Consider the following 27,485-nt stretch of genomic DNA (forward strand, 5'->3'; position numbering starts at 1 on the left):
ACATTTGTTTGCTTTCTGAGATAAAAACAAGTCAGTTCTATATCTTCTCACAGCAGGAAATGCACAAAATATGAAAACTGAATTTTCTGCCGGTCTTCCTATGTCAGCAAATGAGTGTAAAAGCATCAGGCATGTTGAGTGAGGGATACACATAAAAAGGGATACAAATACATTTTAGTGAGTAGGTGCACACAAGAAGACAGGAGCGTTAAGGACTCTTCAGTGAATCATAAGAATCTACCCACACGGCCTCTTCCTTCCGAGTAAACGTGCGAGGCAGCTGTTCGTGTCCCTGAGTCCTGAGTTCTCAGCAGAATGAATGGCCAGGATGAGGAGGGAAAGGAGTTCTCTCCAAGTCAGTTGTTTGTAATGCTGGTTATAAACAGTAACCACAAATGTCTGGCATAGTGAGGTAATGGGAGTGATTCATGGAGAGATGAGCTCAGAAAATTCTACTGGAGATTAAAAATTCACTGAAATACAAAGTTTCTAAAAAACCTTTCCCTTAGCCCCTAACAAAAGCCCTCCTTAATTCAATCAAGAGTTTGCAAAGATATTTGACCATGGAAAAGTTTTTCTTCAAGTTTGTTGTATGGAGTGACAGCGTCAGAATCACCTTTGTAGGCTATTTCAGAAAGACAGCAATATAAACTGTTTGTGTGCTTTGAAGATTCAGTTATTAAATTTAAACATATGATGAAGTAAAGATGAGGTTCACAACACTGAGGTAGCAAGCTGCCATTTCCACTAGCTCTTCTTAAACATCATCTATTTTATTAAGTACTTCCTAAGTGTCAGAAAGTTAGTCTGCTTAAAATACACACCTTGCCCTGGTTAAGCACTACTGTTCTCATTTTGTGCTTTTGGAAATCAAATGTCATCAACATTAACAAATTTACCCAGTTCCACAGGCATTAAATGGTAGGAAGATTTCAATTAGTCTTATTTGTAAAAATAAGTCCATGGTTATATGGTTATTCCAAGAGAACCACACTAAAGAAAATGTAAATAAAATACGAGCAACCTAAGAAATCTGTCACAGTGCAGAAACAGGAATGAAAGAATTTAAGAGAATAAAGCACTGACGGAGCTGAAGGGCAGATGAGAAATTTCAGAACTACAAAAATCATGATGATACAGAGAGATCGTGGGAGTGGAAGTGTTAGCAACAAAAACTGAGCAAAAGAGTATATTTACCCAAGTTTTTGATGCAAGAGATTTGTTTAACATGAAAAGTAAATGTTTAATTTAAACAGTACTATGAAACAGCAAATTGCAGAACAGACTGAGGAGCACAGATTCCATGTGTGGAAGAACAAGGTATTTATGTCTTAAAAGAACATAAAAGAAACTATCAAGAGTGGTTCTCACAGGAGGCATGGAGAGATTGCTCTTACTTTAATCCCTCAGTACTTTTGAGGTTTATACCAAAACACATCCCCATGACTCCATAGATTGTGAAGTGGAGACAAAGAACTGAAGTCAAAAGGGAGATCTGGCAAGAGCAGCATGGTCCAAAGGGCAGGTGTGTAATCAGCACACCATAGGAGAAACTGAGGCTGTCTTCTCATAGGACAAAGGAGGACTAAAGATTAAAATGACCCTGTCATCTCCAAACTCTAATTTATGTCCTCAAGTGAGGACTATGACAGAAAGGCACTTTGGATGGTTACAGAGGCAGAGTCTGAAATATGTAATCTGATTCCCACCCTTTCTTCCTCTTCTTTCCCTTTTGTCTCCTTTCATTTCCTCTCAAAACACATGTATTTAAAAAACAAAAACAAAAACAAACAAACAAACAACAAAAAAAACCCTACCAGAGATATTGAATACCAGCATGTGAATTCATACGTAATACCACACTGCTCTGTACAAAACAACAGGAAGTTTACAGGAACACAGAGGCTGACTGTACCTCATCAAAATAAAGTGTCCCATTCAAAGGACTGAGGTTGCCTTTGGCCTTCTCCTCTACAGCCCATTGAAGTCGGACAGGTCCTTTTCCTCCTGGGGACCGGACAACTGTCAGTGTCACATATGAATCGGGGTCATCGGACAAGAGGGATTCATCAACCATCACCTGCAAGAAATAAAGTCCAGTAAGGTGAACACATTTTTAAAAATGGGAGAAATAATCTTAGTTGTGGTCATTGTAGTTTTGAATTTAAAATTCTGTTCACAACACGTTATCATGTAGCAGATAAAGGATTCTCTCAAACCTATTTCTTTTCTTTTATATACATGAGGCCACTTGGTATTTCAAATATGTCTTGAAATTCTGTGGAGCAAAGTGTCTGCATTGTTAGCAGGTCACTGGTAGAAGTGATCATAGCTGACAGGAAACTCAAACTTCCCCACAATCCTCCACACCCACTCTTCCAATTTGCAGAAGATGCCCATGTCCAAGTGGATCAAAGACCTCAATAGAAAACCAGATACTCTAAATCGGTTAGAAGAAAAAGTGGCGAAGAGCCTAGAACTCATTGGCACAGGAGACAATTTCCTAAACAGAACACCAACAGCACAGGCTCTAAGAGCAACAATCAATAAATGGGACCTCATGAAACTGAAAAGTTTCTGTAAAGCAAAAGACACTGTTGTCAGAGAAAAAGGACAGCCTACAGACTGGGAAAGGATCTTCACTATCCCTATATCTGACAGAGGGCTGATATCTAGAATATATAAAGAACTAAAGAAGTTAAAAAGCAATAAATCAAGTAATCCAATTAAAAATGGGGTATGAAGCTAAACAGAATTCTCTGTAGAGGAATATAGAATGGCAGAGAAACACTTAAAGAGATGCTCAATATCCTTAGCCATCAGAGATGCAAATCAAAACCATGTTGAGATTTCGCCTCACACCCATCAAAATGGCTAAAATCAAAAACTCAAATGACAACACATGCTGGAGAGGTTGTGAAGAAAGAGGAACCTTCCTCCATTGATGGTAGGAATGTAAACAGGTACAACCACTTTGGAAGTCAATCTGGTACTTTCTCAGACAATTAGGAATAGTGCTTCCTCAAGACCCAGCTATACCACTCCTAGGCATATATCCAAAAGTTGCTCAGGTACACAACAAGGACATTTACTCAACCATGTTTGTAGCAGCCTCATTTGAAATAGACTTAGGGGTCGTTGTTAGAGCAATATGCTCCTCAAATAATGCAGGTAAAAACTAGCCTCTGAATGTTCAGAATTTACCAATTTTAGTGAGGTGAAGGTTTTTTTTAACTGAATTTATTTATTTATTCATTTTACATCCTTACAGTAGTGCCTCTCTCCTCTTCCTCCAGTCCTATCCTCCCTCCCTTTTCCCCATATCCTTCCTCCCCTATTCCTCAGAAAAGGGGAGTGCCTCCCTATGAATCCAATCCAGCTCATCAAGTCCCATCAGGACTGAGTGTGTCCTCTCCTCTCCCCATGTGGCCTGGAGAGGCAACCTTGCCAGGGGGGAGTGATCAGAAAGAAGCAGGCAAAAGAGTCCATGTTGGAGACAGTCCCTGCTCCCCTTACTAGGGACCCACATGAAGCTCCAGCTGTATCTTGGCGACATCTTTGTACAGAGCCTAGGTACAGTCCATGTATGGTCCTTGGGTGGAGAGTTTAGTCTCTGCAAGCCACTCTAGGGCCTGGTAATTTGGCTCTGTTGGTCTTCTTGTGGAGCTCCAGCCCACCCTGGATCCTTCTATCTTTCCCCCACGTTTCCACAAGATTCCCTATGCTTTGCCCAGTGTTTGACGAACACAGCTAGCCTACAGCCAACTTCACTGGAGAAAACTTAAAGCAATTCCACTAGAACAAAGGACAAAACAAGGCTGTCCACTCTTTCTGTATCTATTCAAGATAGTACTTGAAGTAATAGCCAGAGCAATAAGACAACTAAAGGAGATCAAGAGAATGCAAATTGAAAAGAAAGAAGTCAAAGTATCAATATTCACAAATGATATGAAAGTATACATAGATGATCCTAAAAATTCTACCAGAGAACTCCTGCAGCTGATAAACACCTTCAGCAAAGTGGCTAGATGCAAAATTAACTAAAAGAAAAAAATCAGTAGCCCTCCTTTATATAAAGGATAAATGGGCTGAGAAAGAAATTAGGGAAACAACACCCTTCACAATAGCCACAAATAATATAAAGAATCTTGGTGTAATTCTAACCAAGCAAGTGAAAGACCGGTATGACAAGAACTTCAAGTCTCTGAAGAAAGAAACTGAAGAAGATGCCAGAAGATAGAAAAATGTCCCATGCTCATGGATTGGTAGGATTAACATAGTAAAAATGGCCATCTTACCATAAGCAGCCTACAGATTCAATGCAATTTTGATCAAAATGCCAACAAAATTCTTTACGGACCTTGAAACTTCATATGAAAACAAAACAAAACAAAACAGGATAGCTGAAACAATCCGTATAATAAAAGAACTTCCAAAGGTATCACCATCCCTGATTTCAAGCTTTACTACAGAAAATAGTAATAAAAACTATATGGTATTGACATAAAAACAGACAGGTTGATCAATGGAATCAAATTGAAGACCCAGAAATAAACCCACATTCCTATGGCCACTTGATTTTTGACAAAGAATCCAAAACCATACAACAGAAAAAATAAAAATAAAAAAGCACCTTCAACAAATGATGCTAGACTAACTTGATGTCTACATGTAGAAAATGCAAATAGATCTATATCTATCACGCTGCACAAAACATAACTCCAAATGGATCAAAGACCTCAACATAAAACCAGACACACTAAACCTATTAGAAGAGAAAGTGTGGAAGAGTCTTGAATGCATTGGCACAGAACACAATTTTCTGAACAGAATACCAAGAGCTCAGGCTCTAAGATCAACAATTAATAAATGGGACTTCATAAAATTGAGAAGTGTCTATAAACCGTAGTACACTATCAACAGAACAGAACAGCAGCCTACGTTCTGGGAAAAGATTTTCCCCATCTCTACATCTGACAAAGGGCTAACATACAATCTATATAAAGTTGAAGTTTTTATTAAGCTGCTTCACTGTATCAGAAGAGGAAATACTTAAAAAGCAATTTTGAGTAATAGGATGGAAGAAGAGTCCAAATCAATGATCCTGTTTTGAGCATACAGTGCTTCTCTTACTGTGCATGTCTTTCAGTCTCCATCTAGTTCTTTTGATCTTTTAAGTGTACAATGTGTGTGTGTGTGTATGTGTGTGTGTGTGCATCCCTGTGTGTGAAAGCAGGTGTACATGTGCCACTCTGTGTGGGTGGTGGTCAGAGTGTAAGATTAAGCACTGGTCCTTGTCTCCTTGTTTCAGACAGGGTCTCCGTTGTTTCGCCCCAGCATACACTAGGTTAGCTAAGCAGCAACCTTCCAGGGATTCTCTATCTCCTACCTCCCTCTTCTCCACCCCCACCTGGGTCGGCTCATAGATTTGAATACCTGGTCCCTAGTTGGCTGAAATGTTTGGGAATGTTGGCTGAAATGGATTAGGAGGTGTGGCCTTGACAGAGGAGATATGGCTTTGAGGTTTCAACAGCCTGTGCCTGGCCTAGTCTCTCTCAGCCCCCTCTCTCCCTCCCTGCCTGCCCCCACACTACCCAATGTGACGGTCATAGACTCATTCTCTGAAATGACAAGCAAGCTCTCAACTAAATGCTTTCTTATATTAGTTTACTTCTTGTCATGGTATCTCTCCACAGTGGAAAATAAACAAACAAAACAACAACCACAAAACCCTCGGGTACCAGAGGAGTACTGGGATTAGAAACACTTCTGCTATACATTTGACTTTATGTAGGTTCTTGAGATTTGAATTCAGATCCTCCCATTGACTTCTCTTCTGAGCCACCTTCCCCCTTAGAAAGGGAGAGTCAATATATTAATTTCCTAGCAGCAACATTTCTTATGCTGACAGCGTAAGATCTGCTATGAGGGAATTACACATGGCCACACAGGGGGCACCTATGCCCTCAGTTACACAGATTTGAAATGTGACTGCATGCTTTCCATTTTGAAGACAGAAACTTGCCAAACATAACATAATCTTGTTTTTGTTCACTAGGCTCTATGTTAGAATCAAGGACAGAGATTTGGAGCTGACTGGTGTCTATTGAGCTTTCATTATGTTATTTCTTCCTTCCTTACTTCCTTATTTAAGCCCCATAGAACTCTTAGAAATCTGAAGACCATACATGGCCATGCCATGAGTCTAAATCGAACAGAATGAGTCTAAAATCGAATTCAAGTGTTTTGACTCCACGCCAAGTACTACTCACGCCACTCCTGGGGCACAAGGAATATTTTATAACAAAGAAGGGAGGAATCAATTTAGACAATCTGTGTGTATATTTTATGCTTAGCTGAAGATATACATGGAGCTATCCACATGTCTGTGTCCTTACAGATTGCCCTGGAGCATATTTTTCGATGGGCTTATATTAACAATCTTTTCTCAATGTTTTTCAGTTTTCCTTCCAAACTGTTACCAGCTGATGCTAGTCACTGTGCACAATTTTATATGTTGCGCATGCATGTTGGTGAGTAAGATACTTTGTGATAAGAAATACAGAATACAATGAAAACAGATACAAAAGGCAGAGGACAATTAGTACTAATTCTCCCAAGAGTAAAAGTAACAACTGCACTTACTAATGCAAATCCTAGGTGTGAGTGTTCTCATACATCAACTCATTAATTCCTCGTAATTGTTAAGAAAAAAAGCTACAATAGGATCTAGGTATCTAATTTTACTTTTAGAGTAGACAAATAGTAAATTGAGGCTACTATATTAATTATCTAATCATGCTTAAATTAGGTTTGGAGTACTAATGTTAATAACAGCAATTAAGATAAAATGAATAATCAGAAATTATTTGTTAATGGTAAAGATATTTTATGTTCCTGTAGGGAGAGAAGCTTCTAAACAAATTTAATGCCCAAATTCAAAAAGTCCTCACCAACTGAAGAACTGAACACTAAACCCTAGAATTATTTTTATCCAAATTAATTTTCCATAAAAGGAAGAGTGGCTTACAAACACAGATTTCAGCGTCCAAGTTCACATGTGATGGTGTTACAGACCAAAGTATTTTTATAAGTTTTCACCAATTGAAGATTTGAGCAGTTAGTCCTATTCAAATCTAAAAAATTAAATTACATATTCATATGTACTAAATATTATGGATATGTTATATTCTAAGAAATATTATGTGATTAGAAATACTACAAGATGATAATGATGTTTATCTCAGAATATGATACATTTGTGTCCCCCAGATGTTAGCTTACTAAAAAACTACTCAAAGACCTCTGCTTGTTCATTTCTTCAGGTAGAAAATGTTTTACCTGGGTATAGCAGAATTGTACTCTTAAAAGTCCCATTTTCTTGTGAAATTGCAGTTACATTGACAAAACCATTAGGTAATTTTTGGGCTGTATTTAAATTTTCAAGTGTCTGAAAACAGAGATCTTGTAGACAGCTGTAAAGCTCCAGTCTTGCAGCCACAGACTAGTCCAGAGGAGGGCGTAGGGACAGCTGGTTTATTGCTAGAGATTACCCAGAATGAATTACTCTGACACAGTACACAAGACAGTGAATGTGACACACTGAGCCAGAAAAGTTTTTGAGTAAATATAAATCATCTAAAGATCTTTATGATTATCTCTTCTGACATATATCTTTAAGAGATAAATTCATAATAATTATATAACATATCATCACCATGCAATAATTGTTATGATAGAGATTTTCCTACTTTTACTGTAGGAACTGCTACCTAAGAGAGCTACATAAACATTTCATGCCCACAATCGGTTAAGCTTTTTGTCTCCACTCAAGATCTCAGTGCGTAGTAAGTGGGTTCCCTCTTTTAGATCCTGGAAGAAAACAGCTAATGAAAAGCATGAGGAAAAGACAAAGGAGAAATACAAGATCTTGGAACATAGGATATAATCCAATATTTTGCTCAATATAATTGAAGGTAAAACTCTAGTACAATGAATGAGTAGCACTATATCTCACCAACTCAGCCCGTAAGACCCAACCAGAGACCTGTGGTGTAGTTCTCTAAACAAGGACAGCATTCTGGCAGTAAAGCAGGAAGAAAATGGACGCCACGGATGGACAGGACACCTTGATCAACCATAACCAACAAAAACGCATCTGCTGTTCTCCGTTGAAATCACCTGTGTGATGAGCTCTTGCTGTATCTAATTGTGTGCACAAGCTGGAGGAGTGTTGCCTACAGCCATGGGCTTCTCGTCAGGTGAAGGGTAATGAAAAGCAGAAACAGAGACTAAAGATAATCTTTAATTGAAAACTGGGGGAAAGCAGCCCCTGATGTTTAAACTTACAGTCTTCTCTTCAAATCCAAATATCCCAAGTGGAGAATCATTCGGTGGTATGACGACAGTCGCCATTACATCATCGCCGAGTCTGCCGCCACCAGCCACACTCATTAGGTAGATGCTAAAGGTTTCCGCGAGTTCAAATTCAGCATCATCAAGTACAGTTATTTCTATCGGCGCAGTGACCTAGGAAACACAAGGTGAGGGAGGGAGGGAAGGAAGATTAGAGAGGGAGGAGGGAAGGAGAAGGGAAAGGCATCATATAACAATAGTGTTTCCTCAGCTATACTTTTAGTATTTTAGATGAGTGAAACAAAACACAGCAGGAAAGAAAAAACAGGGTTTTTTTTCATATTATATCTATAACACATTTAAGATAATGTATATATATAGTACTTTCAAAGTTAGAAATTTAAAAATCTATTACTTCTAAAATAAATAAATTATGCAGCTCAGTGCAGTGGAGCATGCCTATAATCCCAGCAGTCAGGGAGGCAGAAGCAAGCAGATCTCCATGAGTGCGAGGAAAGCTTGGTCTACAAAGTGAGCCCAGGACAGCCAAGGCTACACAGGGAAACCCTGTCTCAAAAACAAAAGCAAAACAAAAGAAAATACGTATTTAATAAAATACAGGCTATTTTATTACAGGTGTAAAAGATAATGGATTTTTAAACAAACATTTCTAAATGGCATGAAGTTTTTAACAACCAACACACAAAAATCCACTGTACTCAATACTAATATTGTGTGATAGGAAATAGAACCACAAAATGTGGGCTGGAGAAGAGCACACGATGCTTTGGGGAAAAAGCCCAAGGTGGTTTCCAGCCCCACGTCAGGCGATTCACAACCACCTGTAACTGCGGGGAATCGGATGCTCGAATCTTGTTTCCTCAGGAACTCGCACACACGTGCACTAACCCACACATGGTCATACACATAACTAAAACAGAAATAAATCCTTTAAAAACATAATCACTGACTTCTTCAATCAAACTGCAAGGAGAAAGGGATGAGAAAAATGAGCTGTTAAAAATGATTATTATCAGCAATTATGATCAGACTCCTCAGGGTCTATACGAAACATTTTAATGAGTTAAAATAAAACTCGGTCCAGCCTGTGATTTTACAAGTTATCATAAAAATACTTTGGCTCCAGCTTCACATGAAAATCTTTGTCTTTATACTACTGCTAAGCTGCAGTACTTTGATACACAGATCATAAGATAAATTATCTTTTATCTAAAACATTTAACAGTGGGGAAAAGCAAGAAATCAAGAAGCCACTTCAGGAAAGCAGAGACGTGACTGAAACCAAACAAGATCACAGCTTGTTACACTGCCCACATTAAGTATGTACTCTATGGTGAAGGAGATCTTCCACTCATGTCATGAAGTTTTAAAAAACGGTAATCCAAAGAATGCCGGTAAACAATGAGGCTTCAGGTTCTTGCTGGGAAGAAAACGCCAGGAGTCCAGCTGCCTCAGGAAAAAACCAATTAATTTGCTACTGCTTTAACATAAAAATTCCCCATTGTGTTACCCTCACCTCATGCTTAGTAGGAAACATTTCAAAGTTCTGACGTGAACAAAAATCGTTAACAATAACAGGTTTTGGTGATTAGGAAGTGTGGATTTGTGTGTATTGTTTAACATTACAGCACCTTTGGGGACATCTGATGACTTGGCACATGCTGTGTAACTTTGTACAGGCAGAAAGCAGGCTAAATGCGGCTAGTTTCTGTCATCTGAACAAGTTGCAAACATGCTCATGGTTCATACGTCTTTCTGTTTACTGATTAAGAGTGCGTGCTGGGGAAATGACTCAGGATGTGAGGCACTTCCTACGCAAGCAAGTGTGAAGACCTGTGTTTGGATCTCAGAACTCTTGTAAAGATACAGAAGCATGGATCTGCAGTCCACACACTCCTAAGGTAAAACTGGAGGCAGAGAGCTGAGACTGCACAGAACCGCACAGGCCGCTGACAGCCATGTGTGCTGAGTGAGGGGTCCTGTCTCAAATGAGGCGAAAGGTGAGGCTGAACACTCGAAGTTGTCCTCTATCTTCCACACACACACTATGGCACACACACACACACACACACACGCACACACATTGTGCATATGAACAAACATGCACATTGGTATGTGCATGCACACACACATACACACTCACGCACAAAGAGAGACAGTGACAAAGAGTTTTAGAAACTGTAAAGTTCTATTACCAGGGCCCAGCTTATAAAACTAGTAACACTGGGGAAATACCTTATATTTCTTCATTGTTTAGCCTAAAGCTAGAATATTATTTCTAATTTTCAGATCCTAACAATTTTGTTCCTATTCTACCATTTTTTTCTCTTTTAATTACAAATAGAGTCTTGTATAGCAGTAAGTATTCGCATGCTACAAGTTCTCTACTTTAGAACATCTGTACCTAAGAGTTCCCAAAGACATAAACAAAGAATAAATATCTTAAGCACAAGGAAAATACAAATTAAAATTATTTGGAGGTTTCATCTTTCTACAACAAGAATGCCTACAACAGAAAGCAAATTATAAATGCTGGTGGAGATGTGAGAAAAGAGGAACTCACATATACTGTTTGTGGGCACGTAAGCTGGCTTAGAAACTGTGGAAATCAGTGTTGATCTACTTGAAAAAGCTCGAAGTTACTCTACCATGTGACCCAGCTACATTACTCCTGAGAAGATACTTCAAAGACTCTGTCCACACCATGCTACAGAGATACTCCTTCATCCACACTCATGCTGCTTTCTTCACAGTAGCCAGGAAGCAGAATCTGCCTGGATAGCTACCACTGATAAATGATGGGAATGATAACAATGGGAATAAATAATGGGAACCGAATTTTTTTCATTGACAAAAAATGGGATTTTAAAAATTGTAGAAAAATAGAGCTAAAAAAATTGCTGTGTGTGAGATTGCCTAGGCCAAGAAGATGAATTCTGTATATCCTCTCTACTACATGAAACCCTAGTTCCAAATTCTCCAAGTAGTGTGTCGTTCCACTTGTAGTGCCTAGAAGAGAAGGCAGGGAGAAGAAAGGGACCACTAGTGGGGGAGGGAAGAGACGTGAAGGGAATGAGGACAAAGCACATGTAATTGTCAGGCTAGGGAGACGAGGTAGAAAGACTACAGGATAAGGAGTAGGGGAGAGAGTAATGAAAGCAGGAACATAAGGGAAAAACATCGGAAATATGCTTTTTGTAAGTTTATTAAATGATGTAACATTTTAAAGAATTTGAATTGAATATCCAGTATGGGTAAAGAATGTGCCTCCTCGAAGTTGCCACAGGTTCTTAAAAATTCCAGTACCAGATGTGTGCTACCTCCCTACAAGTTATTGGCTAGGGACGACCCCAAACTATACAGCCCATGATCACTGTTTTTGGTTGCCCACCAGCATTTGATGGTACAAATGTGTTGAAGATACCAGGCATACACTGTAGATACAGAACACAGAAATGAAGCTGCCACTAAAGAGGAAATCCTCCCCGCTGCCAGGCTAGCTTTCACAGCAGGAGAAGGTGCAATGCGGATGGCTGGGGAGAAGAGCTATCCACAGTCCTGCCCTGCTGGCTGCAGTGCTGTCCCACAGTACTGCCAACTGGGAAATACTGCTCTGATTGCGCAGGACCAGCCAGCTGCCTCCTGCCCAGGAAGGAACTCATGCCTGGTGTTGTACACATGTTCCCGAGCCTTTGGCGTGGCCTTTGAGTAGGAGACGCTGTTACTATTGTTTTGCTAAAGGGACATGTTAAACTGCCCCTAGACACCCATGTGTACACCCATGGGTTAGTTCTGCTCTCAGCCTTCATCAAGAAGCTTCTTAAAACTGCAGCAGCCAGCCCGAGACTCATAACTGGTCAAAACAGCAAGAAGAAATGCTAGTAGATGCTGTGGCCCTATAGACAGCATGCGTACCTCCTCCTCCAAGGCTCAGGGAACAGCATGGAAGAGCGGGACAGAAGGATCGTAAGAGCCAGAGGATAAGGAGGCATGCCACAGAAAGCTGCTAGACATGGCAGAGCAGCTATTGCACTCACAAACCCACTAACGATGGGATTATGTGCACAAGATTAGGCCCATGAACATTTCATCAGGTACGGGAGAGAGGGAGAGTAAGTCCCAACCCTCCTTGCACTATAGGCAATTAATGGTTGCTGGAGAAGAGGCCTTCACATTCTTCAGTGGTGTAGTCGATGAAAAGTGGCCCATGCTCCAGAAGGTAACCTCCTACCCATGCTAATGCAAGCAACCTAAGCAAACTCGGTGGGTCACACACAGAAAAAGACACAAAGACTCCATGGGAAGAAGAAAAACTTCAGTGGAGGGGAAGGCAGAAGAGTAACGAGAATTATGTAACTAATTCACTATATAAGTCTGCAACTGTTCTGATCATAAATAAAATATAAATTAAATAAAATCAATTCACAAATTCTGAGAAATAAAATGAATAAAGAAACTAACACTAGAAACAATAGTAAATTAGGCAATTTTTAAAAATATGTGTTTTTGTTAAGAACCCATAAGTCAATTATTCTACTACACAACTTCTATTTCAAGTGGAAGAAGGATTAGAAAAATGGTGGGGTGCTTGTCACTTAGAATTTTCTTTCTATAGGAGGCAGAAAGACTGAGAAGAGCCAGAGATGATGGATGGCTCCAAAGAAAGAGCGGCTTCCAGACAGGTCGCATGCACATAGGAACTCACAGAGTTGGTGGCAGCATGCACAGGATCAAAGTGGGTTCAAGCTAGATAGGGTCTGAGGGCTGAGAGGAGAACTTGGACACAGGCCCAGGCCTACCCAAGAAGCTATCTGCAGTTGATACCTACTGATGAAGGAAAAATTCATTTCTTCAGCGGGGTCTCACAGGGTGTATGTATCACGCTGCAGGGTGGGTCCAATGCCCATGGGTAGTTGGCCAACACAATTCAAACACAATGGTATTTTTGTAGACTTTTTGTCTCATATGCTTTGTTTGGGCATTTTTTTTATTGTATCAGTCTTTTGCTTGTGTATTTTGGTTTCTATTTCTGTGTTTTTATATGTGTTTCTCCCTTTTGTTTTTGTTTTCTGAAGGGAGAGAAAGGGTGTAGAGTTGAGGGAGGTAGGGAAGATCTGAAAGAATTTGGAGAACGGGAAAAGCCTGATTGGGATATATTGCATGCATGCAATTTTTCATTAAATACCATAAAAGCATTCTTGACCTGTGATTATTACAGACTATATAATTAATAATACTTAAATTCCATTTAATGAAAAAAAAAAAGACTAGAGTGAACTTAGCAGTCACTAATGCATGCTCACTTGGCAGAGGCTACAAACGCTTGAAGTAAAGCCAAAAACCACCAATAAGTCTGCCCATAGGAACATACTTGTCCGTCGGCAAATTGGAGAATTCCACGGGAGGGCTGAAAGTCTTCCGGGCCAGCACTCTCAGGTGTTGCTTTCCAGTACACGGTTACTGTGCCAAAGCTTCCAGCCGTCCTGACAACAGGCACTTGAAGAAGATTCCAGGGTGGAGGCACCTCAAGAGCAGTAATGACTCCACCACCATCCTTGAACAAAGAAAAGAGGGTGAAAGGCAGGCAAAAGTTCAAAACGCTCCTAGGCAATAACTCGCTGACTTTATTATTCTCACATACATAAGAAGTGCTTAGGAGTTGGAGTGAAATGTAGTAAGGTTCAGAGAACTCAAATTGAATACTTCTCTTAATATACCTGCCTTCAAATAAATACAATTACTTAGAAAAAAAGTGCAAAAGCACTGGCCAAATCAGCAAGGGTAATCTTTACTTATATTACTATAAACGAGAAATTTATCTCACTTTGGTGATGAGAAATGTAAAAATCCCTCTGGGATCATCATTTTCTTCGATCTTTATCTCCGCTGTTTCCATCCTTGGCCTCCGCACACGTGGCTGCTCTGCAGGGAAGTCGGGGTTCACGAGTTTCACAGCAGTGATGGTGACAATGAGTCCTTCCTCCAGTTCAGGAACCTCATCCTGGGAGGAGGACAGAAGACATGCTTCCATAGGAGGTCTGGGTCCTGAGATGATGCCTGGCTTTCTTGCCCAGACTGGTCTCAAACATGTTGGCCTGGGTGAACCTCCCCCATTCTCTTTTTAATTTTTTTTATTTTTAATTTGTTCTTTTATTACTTATTAAAATTTATTCACTTTGTATCACAGTTTTAACCTCTCCCTCATTCCCTCCCAATCATGCCCTCCCCCCTTCTTCTCCTCTCATGCCCCTCCCCCAGTCCACTGATAGTGGAGGTCCTCCTCCCCTTCCATCTGACCCTAGTCTATCAGGACTGGCTTCATTGTCCTCCTCTGTGGCCTGGTAAGGCTGCCCCTTCCTCAGCCATAGGTGATTAAAGAGCCAGCCACTGAGTTTCCTAACTAGTAGACTGAGATGCCATGGGCTACATCTGTACAGGGGTTCTAGGTTATCTCCATGCATGGTCCTTGGTTGGAGTATCAGTCTCAGAAAAGGTCCCTGGGCCCAGATTTTTTTGGTTCTGTTGCTCTCCTGTGGAGCTCCTGTACCCTCTAGGTCTTTCTATCTCCCCCTTCTTTCATAAGATTCCCTGCACTCTGCCCAAAGTTTGGCTGTGAGTGTCAGCATCTGCTTTGATACCCTGCTGGGTACAGTCTTTCAGAGGCCCTCTGTGGTAGGCATCTGTTCTGTTTTCTTTTTTTTCCCTCTTCTGATGTTTCTCCCATTTGCCTTTCTGAATGAGGATTGAGCACTTTACCCAAGGTACTCCTTACTGCTTAGTTTCTTTAGGTATACAGATTTTAGTATGATTATTCTATATTATATGTCTAATATCCACTTATATGTGAATATATACCATGAGTGTCTTTCTGCTTCTGGGATACCTCACTCAGGGCGATCTTGTCTAGTTCCCGCCATTTACCTGCAAATTTTATGATTTCCTTGGTTTTAATTGCTAAGTAGTATTCCATTGTGTAAATGTACCACACTTTCTGTATCCATTCCTTAACTGAGGGACATCTGGTTTGTTTCCAGCTATTACAAATAAAGCTGCTTTCATTTACATTGTTAACCTTATATTTTTCAGTAAGCAACTGACTTACTGTACAGGGATGGTAGCCCTGTTACACATAAAAAAAGATTTCTCACCATATTCTAATATGTCTAATACATCCTCAGAGAACCCTCACAACCTATGACATAATCGGGACTAACGATGATCTTTCAAAGGCACCCACAACTGCATTAGCAATATTTAAAATCCTGCCCCACAATTTTGATCTCACTCTATACATCATACATATACAACATCCCGAAAGAAACTTAGGAAAATTTGATAAATTTTACATGTATTGTAAAAGTTGATGTTCTAGATTTAAAAAAAAAAAATCTATGTATAAGCAAATATTGCATTTAATTTTGAAAAAAAGTTACTTTATTTGTGTGAAAGTAGTAAAAATATCAGGATGTAGAAGTAACACATAAAAGGGAAACCCATTCTACCCCCTTTCTCTCTTATGTGCTTTTCCTACTGTGCTCAAACAGGACAGGTTATTGACATCTTCAAAACTAACAGGAACAGGAATATTACTGTATCCACTTAACAGCATATGATATGTTTATAGTGTCTAACACATACTATTATCAACCTCACATGTTTGTGGCACTGCACCTCAAACACGGGGCCCCATGGATGCTAGGCAAGCGATTAGCTCTGAACTAAATCCCCAGTCTGCTCCTTATTTGTTACTATAATGTTACGAGATGCTATGGCAGTACTAGCACCTTAGATTTCTCATGCACCTTTCAAGTATATCCACCTGTTTGTCTGCTCTTTCTCTGCTGCTCTAGCTCCCTTCTCTCTTTACACACAAAGAGAAAAAGGTAGTGAGACGTAGCCAGCAAAATTAGACCTCAACCATCTAAATGCTCATTTGTATTGATGTGACTGTATAATGAAGTGAAAGTCCTCTCCTGTCAAGCAAACAATAAAAATAAATAGATTGACTTGAAGATTTAATTCATTCGGTTAAAAAAAGCAAGTAACCAATCATCTTTGTAGTACGGCCAACTAGACATATAATAAATCAAAATTTAGTATTCAAATCGTTCCCACTTTAAAACAAATATAATAAATACAATTGTCATTTTCTATCTAATAGTAAAATATTAGAGTGGGAAATTTTGACATTTGTGTTTAAACACATGTCTTAATAACTTTTAACTACTAGAGAATTATAGGTTAATGGATAAAAACATGTTAGCTTACATTACATATTTATTAAATCTATACTTACTGGCAAAATGGCAACTTCAGCATGAGTTTCTTTCATGTTTTCTTTCATTATTATTACGGTGTCTTGTAACACATAATCTTCATCCTCAGTAGCTTGATTATTGATGTGTAGTAAGAAGTTGGGTTTCGCTAGCAAATGAATGGATATGTCTCCAAAGAGTCCTTTGTCTCGAACAATATGTAACTGGAGAACAGTGCTGTTCTCTGAGAGATAAACGTGCCTCCATTTAATAAGCTGTTCTACGTTCTGCTAATGCCGCAAGCACTCATGGTGTAAGTCCGTTCTCTCTAGACAGTTAGGAGTAGAGATAGCACAAAGACAGCATCCTATGGAAGACTTTTTCTATGTTTTGCCTCCATTGTTCCCAAAGCTGTGCTCAAAATCACCATCACTCTTGCATTACAACTGTGGTGGTCCCTCTGTCTGTATATGAAGCTCTCTATGTACTCCATGTAAATCTAATGGGAGAAATCTAATGGGAGTCTTAGAGAAGTAACACATGAGTGGTAACTGTGTAACACTCAAATTTCTTGAAAATCAGCACTTAAATACACCGTCAATTTAATAATAACCACTGAAAGAATAATTTACATTTCTACAGTGAGATGTCAATCACAAGGCTCAAAGTGTCTCTAAGAACCTATTATTTTTCATTCCTTAGATAAAGATAATTTGTCATATAAAGTATTTAAAGCATTTATTAATATCCTCACCAGCCTAAGACCTTCTAATGATAGTGTTTATTTTCAAAAGGAAGAATGCATCCTATAAATTGCTATGTTTTAGAAATGTTTATTGAATGAAAATAAACACATTCTTTTATTGGAGTCTATTGTTTTGGGTCTTACACACACAGATAGGCAAGGGCCCAGGAATGTAACTACAAGCCACTTTTCCCAGCAGCCTGTGATTCAGAGGAAATCTGCTTGTCCAAATTTTCATCTAAAAAATTTCAAGCCATCCTGTTAGTTCATTATAAATATAAGTTATATGTAAGATTTTATTTCAATAGGTTGACTGATCATAGCCTATTAGAATGTTTATTCGGCAAGGGAAATCAGTAGTTATTTAGGAATCATTTCAGGATTCTGAGGAGGGAAGACGGGTATCTATCACAGGGTGAAACCACTGCCTCTTTGGAGAAAGATACTTAAAGTGCATCTCACATCGTTGCTGATAGTGCCGTGTTCCTACTGCAAGTACAGAGCAAATATGAGCATGAAATGTGAACAAGTGAAAAAAAACCAGTAAAAAGTAAAGTAAAACCAATCCTTATTACTAAAGCAGCTAAAATTAAATTTTCTACTATAAAAGCATGTTCTGAGAAATTAAAAGTACTTTAGTAATCAGTATTGCCAAGTAATTGCATACTATAAAATTTAAAATAAATTAAAAAATATTACCTATAAAACTGAAAAAATCATATGGAAAAGAAATCTATATCCCTTTCAAATATGATTAAAATGCCCAAGGAAACTTCTTATTAGAAACTAAAAACCTTTACCAGGACTTACCTCTGGGCTCTGGCACTCTAGTGAAGAGAGAATCAGTGTGCCAGCCAACCACGCCATAGGGCGAGTCACTGGGCAGGATGGTTAGCACGGACTTGCTTCTGTTCTGGTCAACAGCAGCACCTTTCGATGGATCTTCAACCCCCTCCGTGACAATCTGGGTGAGAGTTACAATGACAGCCTCAGACAACTCTGGCAGATCATCCGCAAGAACAGTCAGAGTGATTGTGCACAGCGCCTGGTCCTCTGTGAATGAGATCTAAAAATTAAAGAGTCGTTTTGCTTATATTAGAATTAACATCAAGCCATAAAAATGTCAATCTCTCATTTTCTTTGAATATGAACACAAATACAACATAATATGATTTTACAAACAAATCAAATGTTTTTTATATCAAAACTAGAAGACTGAAAAAATTAAAGCATTTCAAAAACTTGAGTTAATATTTGTAGCCAAATTGTCATATCTTGGTGCCTACTTTTCATTATAATAAAAAGGACAAAGTCTCCCTTTTCCAATGTCCATCCCTTTGCCTTTTTGACTGAGGATTGACCATCTTACCCAGTATCTTCCTCCTCGCTCAGCTTCTTTAGATGTACAGATTTTAGTGTGATTATCCAATATTATATGGCTAATATCCACTTATATGTAAGTGAGTATATACTACGTGTATCCTTCTGCTTCTGGAATATTCACTCAGGGTGATCTTTTCTAGTTCCCACCATTTACCTGCAAATTTCTGATTTCCTTGGTTTTAATTGCTGAATAGTATTCCATTGTGTAAGTGTACCACAATTTCTGTATCCATTCCTCAACTGAGGGACATCTGGTTTGTTTCCAGCTTCTGGCTACTACAAATAAAGCTGCTACAAACATGGTTGAGCAAATGTCCTTGTTGTATACTTGAGCATATTTTGGATATATGCCTAGGAGTGGTATAACTGGATCTTGAAGTAGCACTATTCCTAACTGTCTGAGAAAGCAGCAGATTGATTTCCAAAGTGGTTGTACAAGATTACATTTCCATCAGCAATGGAGGAGGGTTCCATTTTCTCCACATCCTCTCTACCATGTGTTGTCACTTGAGTTTTTGATCTTAGTCATTCTGATAGGTGTAAGGTGAAATCTCAGCGTCATTTTGATTTGCATTTCACTGATAGTTAAGGATGGGGAGCCTACCACAGAGGGACTCTGAAAGACTCTACCCCGCAGGGTATCAAGGCAGATACTGAGACTCACAGCCAGACTTTGGGCAGAGCACAGGGAATCTTATGAAAGAAGGGGAGATAGAAAGACCTGGAAGAACAGGAGCTCCACAAGGAGAGAAAAAAAAAAATCTGGGCCTAGGGGTCTTTTCTGAGACTGATACTTCAACCAAGAACCATGCATGGAGATAACCTAGAACCCCTGCACAGATTGTAGCCCACAGTAGCTCAGTCTCCAAGTGGGTGTCCTAGTAATGGGAACAGGGACAGTCTCTGACATGAACTCAGTGCCTGGCTCCTTGATCACCTCCCCCTGAAGTGGGAACAGCCTTACCAGGCCACAGAGGAAGACAATGTTCCCAGTCCTGATGAGGCCTGATAGGCTAGGGTCAGATGGAAGGGAGGAGGGCCTCACCTTCAGTGGGATGGTGGAGGGGTATGGAAGGAGATGAAGGAGGGAGGGTGGGATTGGGAAGGAATGGGGGAAGTGGATAAAGCTGGGATACAAAGCAAATAAACTATAATTATAATAAATAAATAAATTATTAAAAATAAAAGGACAAAGTCTCAGGATTCTTAGTGGTTGATATTATAGGTAAATCTCTAGAAGAGAAAAGAAAGTGATTTATCAGTTTAAATGTTTTTACATAGAGAACTTTTGCAATAGTGATACTGCAGATGGCTTTATCATTTAGCAATAAATACTGATTCAAAAGAAAGAAGAGAAAGACCAGAAATGCAAGTCTCTGCCTCCCTCTTTTCCTTCTGCTTCTTTGTCTGATGTCAAATTCAAATTCGCTGAAAGCATCTGGAGTTCTTGCTGACAGGGATCTGTTCACTTTGTGGATGTCATTCCTATATTATCCATCCCCATATCCATTTACAAATCAATCTTTCAAGCTGACATTGCAAGCCTCGGCCTCTATCTCTCCTATGAGCTAAAGTTGTTCTATATAAACAAAGTGTTATTGTGATGCATCCAAACAGACTTGATTAAATAGTCACTACCTCTAAAAACTGCTTTATATTTTCTGACACAATTGTGCTACAAAAGCAAAGAGAAGCTAAACATTAAGGAGGACCCTAGGGAGAATGCTTAAATCTCATTCAGAATGCTAAACAGGATAGACACCAGAAGCAGTGGAAGAGGAAAAAGGATGGGAGCCTACTATAGAGGGTCCTCTGAAAGCGTTCACCCAACAGGGAATCAAAGCAGATGCTGAGATTCAGGGCCAAACTTTTGGCATAGCTCAGGGAGTCTTAAGAAAGGGGTGGGAATAGAGGGACATGGAGGGGGCAGTATCCCCACAAGAAGACCAACAAACCTAAAAAATCTGAGCCCAGGGCATCCTTCAGAGACTGATGTACCAAGGGAGGACCAAGCATGGAGAGGACCTAGACCCCCTGCTCAGATGTGGCCCATTGGCAGCTTAGTCTCCACGTGGATCTCTGAGTGAGGGGATCAGGGGCTGTCTCTATCATGAACTCAGTTGACTGCTCTCTGATCACATGCCCCTGATGATGCAGCCTTGACAGGCCATGGAGGAAGAAGATGCAAACAGTCCTGATGAGATGTAACAAACTATAGGCAGATGGCAATAGTGGAGAACTCCCCCTTTCAGTGGACTAGGGGAAGGGGCTCAGGGGAAGATGGCGGGACAGTGGGACTGGAGGAGTTGAGGGAGGGGGCTTCAGTTGGGATATATAATGAATAAATTATGAAGAAAAAATTAAAATTAAAAAAGAAAAAACACAGACAGTACATAAAATCTGAAGCATCTACTATGTGATCCCTTACAAAGAATATCTACAGATTCCTACATGATATAAAAATAATTCTTTATACTGTGATTCCCAGGCAAGGTACAGGGCCTGCTCTGCCAAGTGCTACAGCTGGTGAAGGGCAGGGACAGCTCTCTGCTCTCATGATCCTGGGTGATTTTATCATTTAGCAATAAATACTGATTCAAAAGAAAGAAGAGAAAGACCAGAAATGCAAGTCTGGTCTCCTATCTACTACGGATGGCAAGGGGCAAGAGAAGGGGAGGGTGTCACTCCCTTGCCCAAAGCACCACACTGCATGCTGGCCAGGCCAGCTCTCCCACACTCATGCCCTCAAGGCCAGCTCACCCTCACCCATGCCAGCAAGATCAGATCTATTGTGCTGCCCAAGCAAGGTCAAGGCCCGCTCTCCCAAGTGCTGCAGCAGGGCCAGCTCTCCTGTCTGTGGCAGGCGGCAAGGGAGGGTCATTTCTCCCTCGTCCACACCACTGCACATCAGGAGGAGGGATGCAGGCGAACTGATCTCAAGGGAATGAGTGTGGGATGGCTGGCTCTATAACTTATCTGCCATGCAGTGGCTTGGACTAGGAAGAGATGCCCTCCATCGCCCCTTCCTACCCATGGCAGGCAGGAAAGCTGGCCCCTAGGTCATGAGAATGGGAGAGCCGTCCCTGCCCCTCACAGGTGCAGGGAGGGTGGACCGTGCACCTCCCTGGGCAGCACAGTGGAGCTGCTTCTGGTTTCAAGGGTTGCAGATGAGCCTGCCTGGGCATGAGTGTGGGAGAGCTGCCCCAGCCCTGCAGCCCTCAGGAAAGCAGCTTGCTTGGGCAGCACAATAGAGCTGGTTTTCTTGCATGGGTACAGGGGAGCCGGCCTCGAGGGTATGAGAGTGGGAGAGCTGGCTCTGCCTCATGCTGGCTGCAGCATTGGGTAAGAGAGTCAGGGCAGTGCTGAAGGGCTCACCCTGGTAGTGTGGGTGCTGAAGAGCTACCACCAACTCAGCTACCACCCAGCCCCAGATCTAGGGCTTTCACTTGGCCCACCCCAACATCTACCCCATCTGCAAACTGCTAGAGCATTTGAAGGGCTGGTCTGACATATCTAAAGCTGCAGGATCTCCATGACACAGGACAACAACAAGATATCTAAGAGGATTCCCTGTGACGATCAGTGTTGATATGCAGCAGAAGCCAGAGGCCTCAAACCAGGCCAGTGACTCACTGCAATAAAAATGTGGACAAAAGGGACACTCACACACAACAAGATTTTTTTTCTTTTGAGGGTGAGGTTGCAATGGCAAAGGAAGGATACAGAGGGATGGGGAGATGAATGAGACTGGGGTGTGTGATGTGAAATTCACAAAGAATCAATAAAAAGTTTTTTAAAAGAAGAAGAAAAAATAATTCACTTAAAATAATGTAAAGGAGACAGGCATTTTAAAATTTTAAATCTTAATCATATTCATTTAATAAGCTGGAGAAATATACTTCATGCATACAGAATCAGGGTACAACTAGTGGTTTTGTTAATTTGTATAGAATTGTTAAATACAAAAGACTGCTAAAACATTCTTAATACATTGAAGTATCTATCACTTTGAAATGATAAGAACCTAATGCTGAACAGGAGATAATGTCATAAAAGCTCCTCTCAGTGATTCTTCAGAGAAATATTTGAGCAAAATACTGAATCTACAAAATCTCTGGAAAACTGGGATTCAATGAGGTCACCCTTCCTACAAATAGTTAACAAAGGCTCCTTGAACTTCTCTGCGAGTCAACTGTCTTTTTGCTCATTACTATTATATTTTTGAAACAAAGCATCCATTTTACGTTAATATACATGGTAGATAAGGTGATTCTCAGCCCAGATCCCTTCTTGTTGCTGAGCCCACCCCTCAGCTACTGGGAGGAGAAGATTCTGTGTTTACCTTTGAGACAGTCCTTAGCAAATGAGACGTCTCCACAACAGTCAACCCCCACACAGAGACCCCTAGTGAAGAAAGGGGGATGCCAATAGATTCTACCTGCACCTGGGTGGTGGCCAATGACCAGTTTAGACACACATCTCTCCCCCACAACTGACCACCACTACAACTGCAATTGTGTAGATCAACCTCTCCCTCTACATGTTCTTCACATGATTCATTCATGTAAGCCTCCTGCCCACAGCTCCCAACCACAGTTTGTTGACAGCAAATAGAAACTGCTTCAATCCACAGCTTTATCAACCTTTCCATTTGGATGCCTATTTCCCACAAACTTGTCCTCTGCTCTTCCTATATCTTCACACATGTCTATCCCCTGTTTGGCTCATTTTACCTTTCAGATAATATAATGCAATTTGGTTAACCTCAACGGGGTTCACTTTGCGTATAGATAGATAGAAAAAAAAAAAACCCAATAACAAAGCCAGCCTTAAATTTTATCCCATTCCATGGAGGTGAGCAAGAACCCAGTGTTTACATGGCCAAACTCAAATATTTCTTCCAGCAGGCAAAATTTGGTCCCATGCATCAGTGAATAAAAATCACAATCTCTAAGTGTCTTGGCTAATTCTGTGAATTACATACCACTCCCGAGGTAGGAAATACGTCGCTGACACTTCCAGCGGCCTCCCAGGCTACAGCTATGCGTCCATGTGTTCCTTTTAAGCGCTCAACATTCAGGGTTACCAGGCTATCGCGCTCCAGTTCTTCCACCTGCTTGTGCAATGAATTCTGAAAGACACATAGAAAGGGACAAGGTGTTCTTTAAAATACCTAAGCAATCTCTTTTTGTTTTGCATCGCTACATACGTGCAACCTTTCTAATTCCGAGCAACCTGAAACGGTACGTGAAACACAACAGTGTAAGGTATTGTGCTCAGGCTTGTAACACCAGGAAGGCAGGAAGGCAGCAAGTTTGAGTCTGGCCCAGACTATATGGTACAACCATCTCAGCAAGTAAGTACATAAATAGCCTAAAGTCACCAGAAACCATTAATCATATTGCATTGTTTGTATGTTTGTCTTCCTGACATATTTTGCTGAATGGACATATATTACTTTATACCCAGCATACATTTTTTAAAAGCAATATATACAACATTGAAAGGTTTAGAAAAGCAAGAACACAGTCCAGAATGGCAGGAAATTTCTCTGCCTCTGTCTAAATTCTGGTAATTCCTTCAGGTTTTCCTTTCCTATTAGTAAATTAAGAGTGTCTCTTGGGCTTAAATGCCTATCCTGCAAAATACTCAATTGGCCAACCTATGTCTTTTGCTCATGGTCTGTGCAACCTTTCTTCCTGCTAGAAAGGAAACATGTCTTTGTTTGTTTCACAGTTCTGCTCTTCCCACCTATCTTTACTATTTAAAGAACTTTTCCCCAAAAGGAATCCTTTCATGTATGTCCAACCTTTAGGCATTGTGACAGGAACTTATTATCTACAGAGTCCATGGTTAAGAATTGTACAATTATATTAGCTTAAAAAAACTCTCATAATGTTTTAAGTTAAGTTTATGATTTTTCATTCAGTCACGTTCATAGCTAGTGACATACAGCGTTAGTTTGGCCACAAATCCCTTCTTAAAGCACCCTTGATTTCTCAATAAGGCAAACATGTAAAGAATAAAATATGCTTCTTAAAGCAACCTCTTCTGTAAGATTTTCCATGTGTTCTTAACAGAGGTCACCTGAAGACACTTCTCCTTAATGCTTACAGAAGTACTGTTTTGAATGTTGATCTGAACAGAGAGCCAATCCAAGAGTACACAGCTGTTCAGTGTCACATTATATATGCTTCAAAGTAACACAATCTTGATCAAAAGTACAGAAAATGTACTTTTATTTTGTCCTTTTTCTTGAGCTGAGGACCAAACCCAGGGCCATATGCTTGCTAGGCAAGCACTATACCACTTAGCTAAATCCCCAACCTTAAAATGCCAGATATTAAAATATGTACACAATTGACTCCAGAAAGAAAAGCCTTTTCTTGGCTCCATGCTCTTCATTACTGATGGTTAATAGAATGAGGCCTCCGTACAGCCATAATATGTACCAGAAATTCTACTCACCCTCATCTTAAAGGCTATCAGATAAAAGTGACCTGTACTGACTAACCACCAAGTACTGTGAACACTCCTAGTGACCCACTAAAGCTCTAGGCGGTTGTGGGACTATGAAAGCATCTCTCTGTCACTAATTGGATGAAACCAGTACTATAACAATGAGTTTTCAAGCAAGCAGAATGGGGGCTCAGCTCTCTGATGATAGCATGGAGAGGTATGACGGCCCTGTCTGAGCCATAGCGGCACAGGGTAATATGCAACCAACCCACCAGCTCAAAGTCCACCTTTGCTATGGATGTGTTTTGTGGTTAAGCCTGTTTGAACTAGGTTTTCCTCATACATGGGAGATTTGGGGGAAAGATGCAGTAGAGCTGTTTATATAATAAGCTAATACATCACAATACACTTGGGGTCATAGTTGTATGTGATGTGTGTGATATAACACACTGTGTGGTATATTTGTAACTGCTTTATTACTCCCCACTGGTTTAAAATAATTTTTTAAAGAGTACCTGAAGCAAAACACTGAGACAAGACCAAACAGCACTGTCTTATAGTCAACACAAGTAAATAAACAAAAACAAACAGGGACACAGTGTCCCAGGGAATCCAGTGGCTAAGTCTATTGTAATGTCAATAGACTTCTCTGTAGACAATAGGGTAAGAAGTGAAGCCGAGGCAAGGGAAGGAACAAAGACTGAAAACAGGTCCCTCACTCTTTGAAAGCTTATTGAAACTAACTTGTCAGTACAACAACTTTGATGTAAGTGTAGAATCTTAGGTCCTTTTACCTGGGCAAAGGCGATAATTCCATAGGCATCATCATTAGAAAGAACAGTGACTCTCACATGACTGTTAATGCCAATCTCGGCTCCTCCTTTTGGATTTTTAAGCTGAACTCTGAAGGATTCTGCTTCTTCTGGCACTGTATCATCGAGGATGTTTACTGCTATTATTGCTTCTTTGTCACCAGGTTCAAATATCAGTTCACCTAAACTAGCATGAGAAGCACACATAAAATAACTCAGTGGTGACCACTGAGTGATATACATGTTATGTCAGTCCCAAATTCTCATCACACTGATAATACTGACGTCTTATAAGCATCACAACATTTCATAAGTAAACTTTTCATACAAAATATTCATATACTACTGGTTAACTCGGTAGAGTAGGTGTTAACATATGGATAATGAACACAGATTTCTGCCTTATTAATGGTCCCTACATTGTAGTAAAGCAGTCACTCAATCAATGAGAAGAAGGCATTTGGTGCCATACGAAGCTGTGTTTAGGTTAAAAAACATACAATGTTGAACCTACCTAGGAATAAAGTCAGACTGGCTGGAAATGTAGGTCAGCTCATATAAATGCGAGTGAGTAGTTCCCATTAAGGCAATTAAAGTCTTGCTTGAATTAAGGGACTTCACAGTAATGAAAGCCGCATCCTGAGCAGCGGGCGCTTCCAGAACAAAAGAGAACTCATTGCGCTCTGAATTCCAGCAGTGAAGAGCAGACCTTCCTTGGCCAGCTAGAAAAGTATGGACTGCAAGGAGAAGGAAAGAACAGGAGTGAAGCAGACCTTCCTTGGCCAGCTAGAAGAGTATGGACTGCAAGGAGAAGAAAAGAACAGGAGTGAAGCGTCGTGAGCCCACAGGAGCTCTCTTCACAGCTCCGAAGCAAACCCCTTCCAACTCTCAAAGCCACACACTCTGATTACTAGACTGTAGCAAATATGGTTCTGTTTTTGAAACATTAGGATATAAGTAATTGCTGAGTGTAGTGCACAGACCAGTTCAGCTTGACATTGCACACATTATCTGTTCAAGGAAAGAAAAGTCACAGGATAATGAAACGAAAATGGATTTTGTATTCTTTACTGTCTGTCTTCAAACTTACATAAAACTTACATAAACTTACATAAAACCAAAACTCATACTCTCACCACCAACTGTTATACTTTAATAATTTATTCTTCAGTCACCATCACTGACATTTGCAACCAACAGCTGTAATAAATGTAAACAAAAGTTCTAAATCAGCCTACTCTGATCAGGGCATTACATGGCTAAATGACCTACCACATAGTATTCAAGTCTGTAATTTTTTAAAGTTTTACTTTTTTATTTATTTTTGTACATGACAGTGTTTCCGCATGTGCCGGTGGAGGTCCGAGCACAGCTCTTGGGAGCTGGCTATCTTTACGGTGCATGGCTTCTAGGGTGAAACTCTGACAGTAAGATTTCGTAGCAAGAGCCTCTGCT

The 27,485-nt window shown here is 40.2% G+C and overlaps 1 protein-coding gene across 1 annotated transcript in view; it reads right to left on the minus strand.

Moving 5' to 3' along the window:
• Adgrv1 (adhesion G protein-coupled receptor V1) overlaps positions 1-27,485 on the minus strand; it is a 568,841-nt gene that overhangs the window by 377,490 nt on the left and 163,866 nt on the right. Inside the window, exons 51-59 of the mRNA XM_060383611.1 lie at positions 26,545-26,767; positions 26,013-26,217; positions 23,744-23,890; positions 18,187-18,442; positions 16,673-16,875; positions 14,201-14,377; positions 13,748-13,930; positions 8,350-8,529; positions 1,916-2,080 (exon numbers count right to left, since the gene is read on the minus strand). Of these exons, the coding sequence (XP_060239594.1) occupies positions 1,916-2,080; positions 8,350-8,529; positions 13,748-13,930; positions 14,201-14,377; positions 16,673-16,875; positions 18,187-18,442; positions 23,744-23,890; positions 26,013-26,217; positions 26,545-26,767 (1,739 nt within the window). The remainder of the gene's footprint in view (positions 1-1,915; positions 2,081-8,349; positions 8,530-13,747; positions 13,931-14,200; positions 14,378-16,672; positions 16,876-18,186; positions 18,443-23,743; positions 23,891-26,012; positions 26,218-26,544; positions 26,768-27,485) is intronic.

The sequence above is a fragment of the Meriones unguiculatus genome, chromosome 5 (assembly GCF_030254825.1).
Source record: "Meriones unguiculatus strain TT.TT164.6M chromosome 5, Bangor_MerUng_6.1, whole genome shotgun sequence".
NCBI lineage: Eukaryota > Metazoa > Chordata > Mammalia > Rodentia > Muridae > Meriones > Meriones unguiculatus.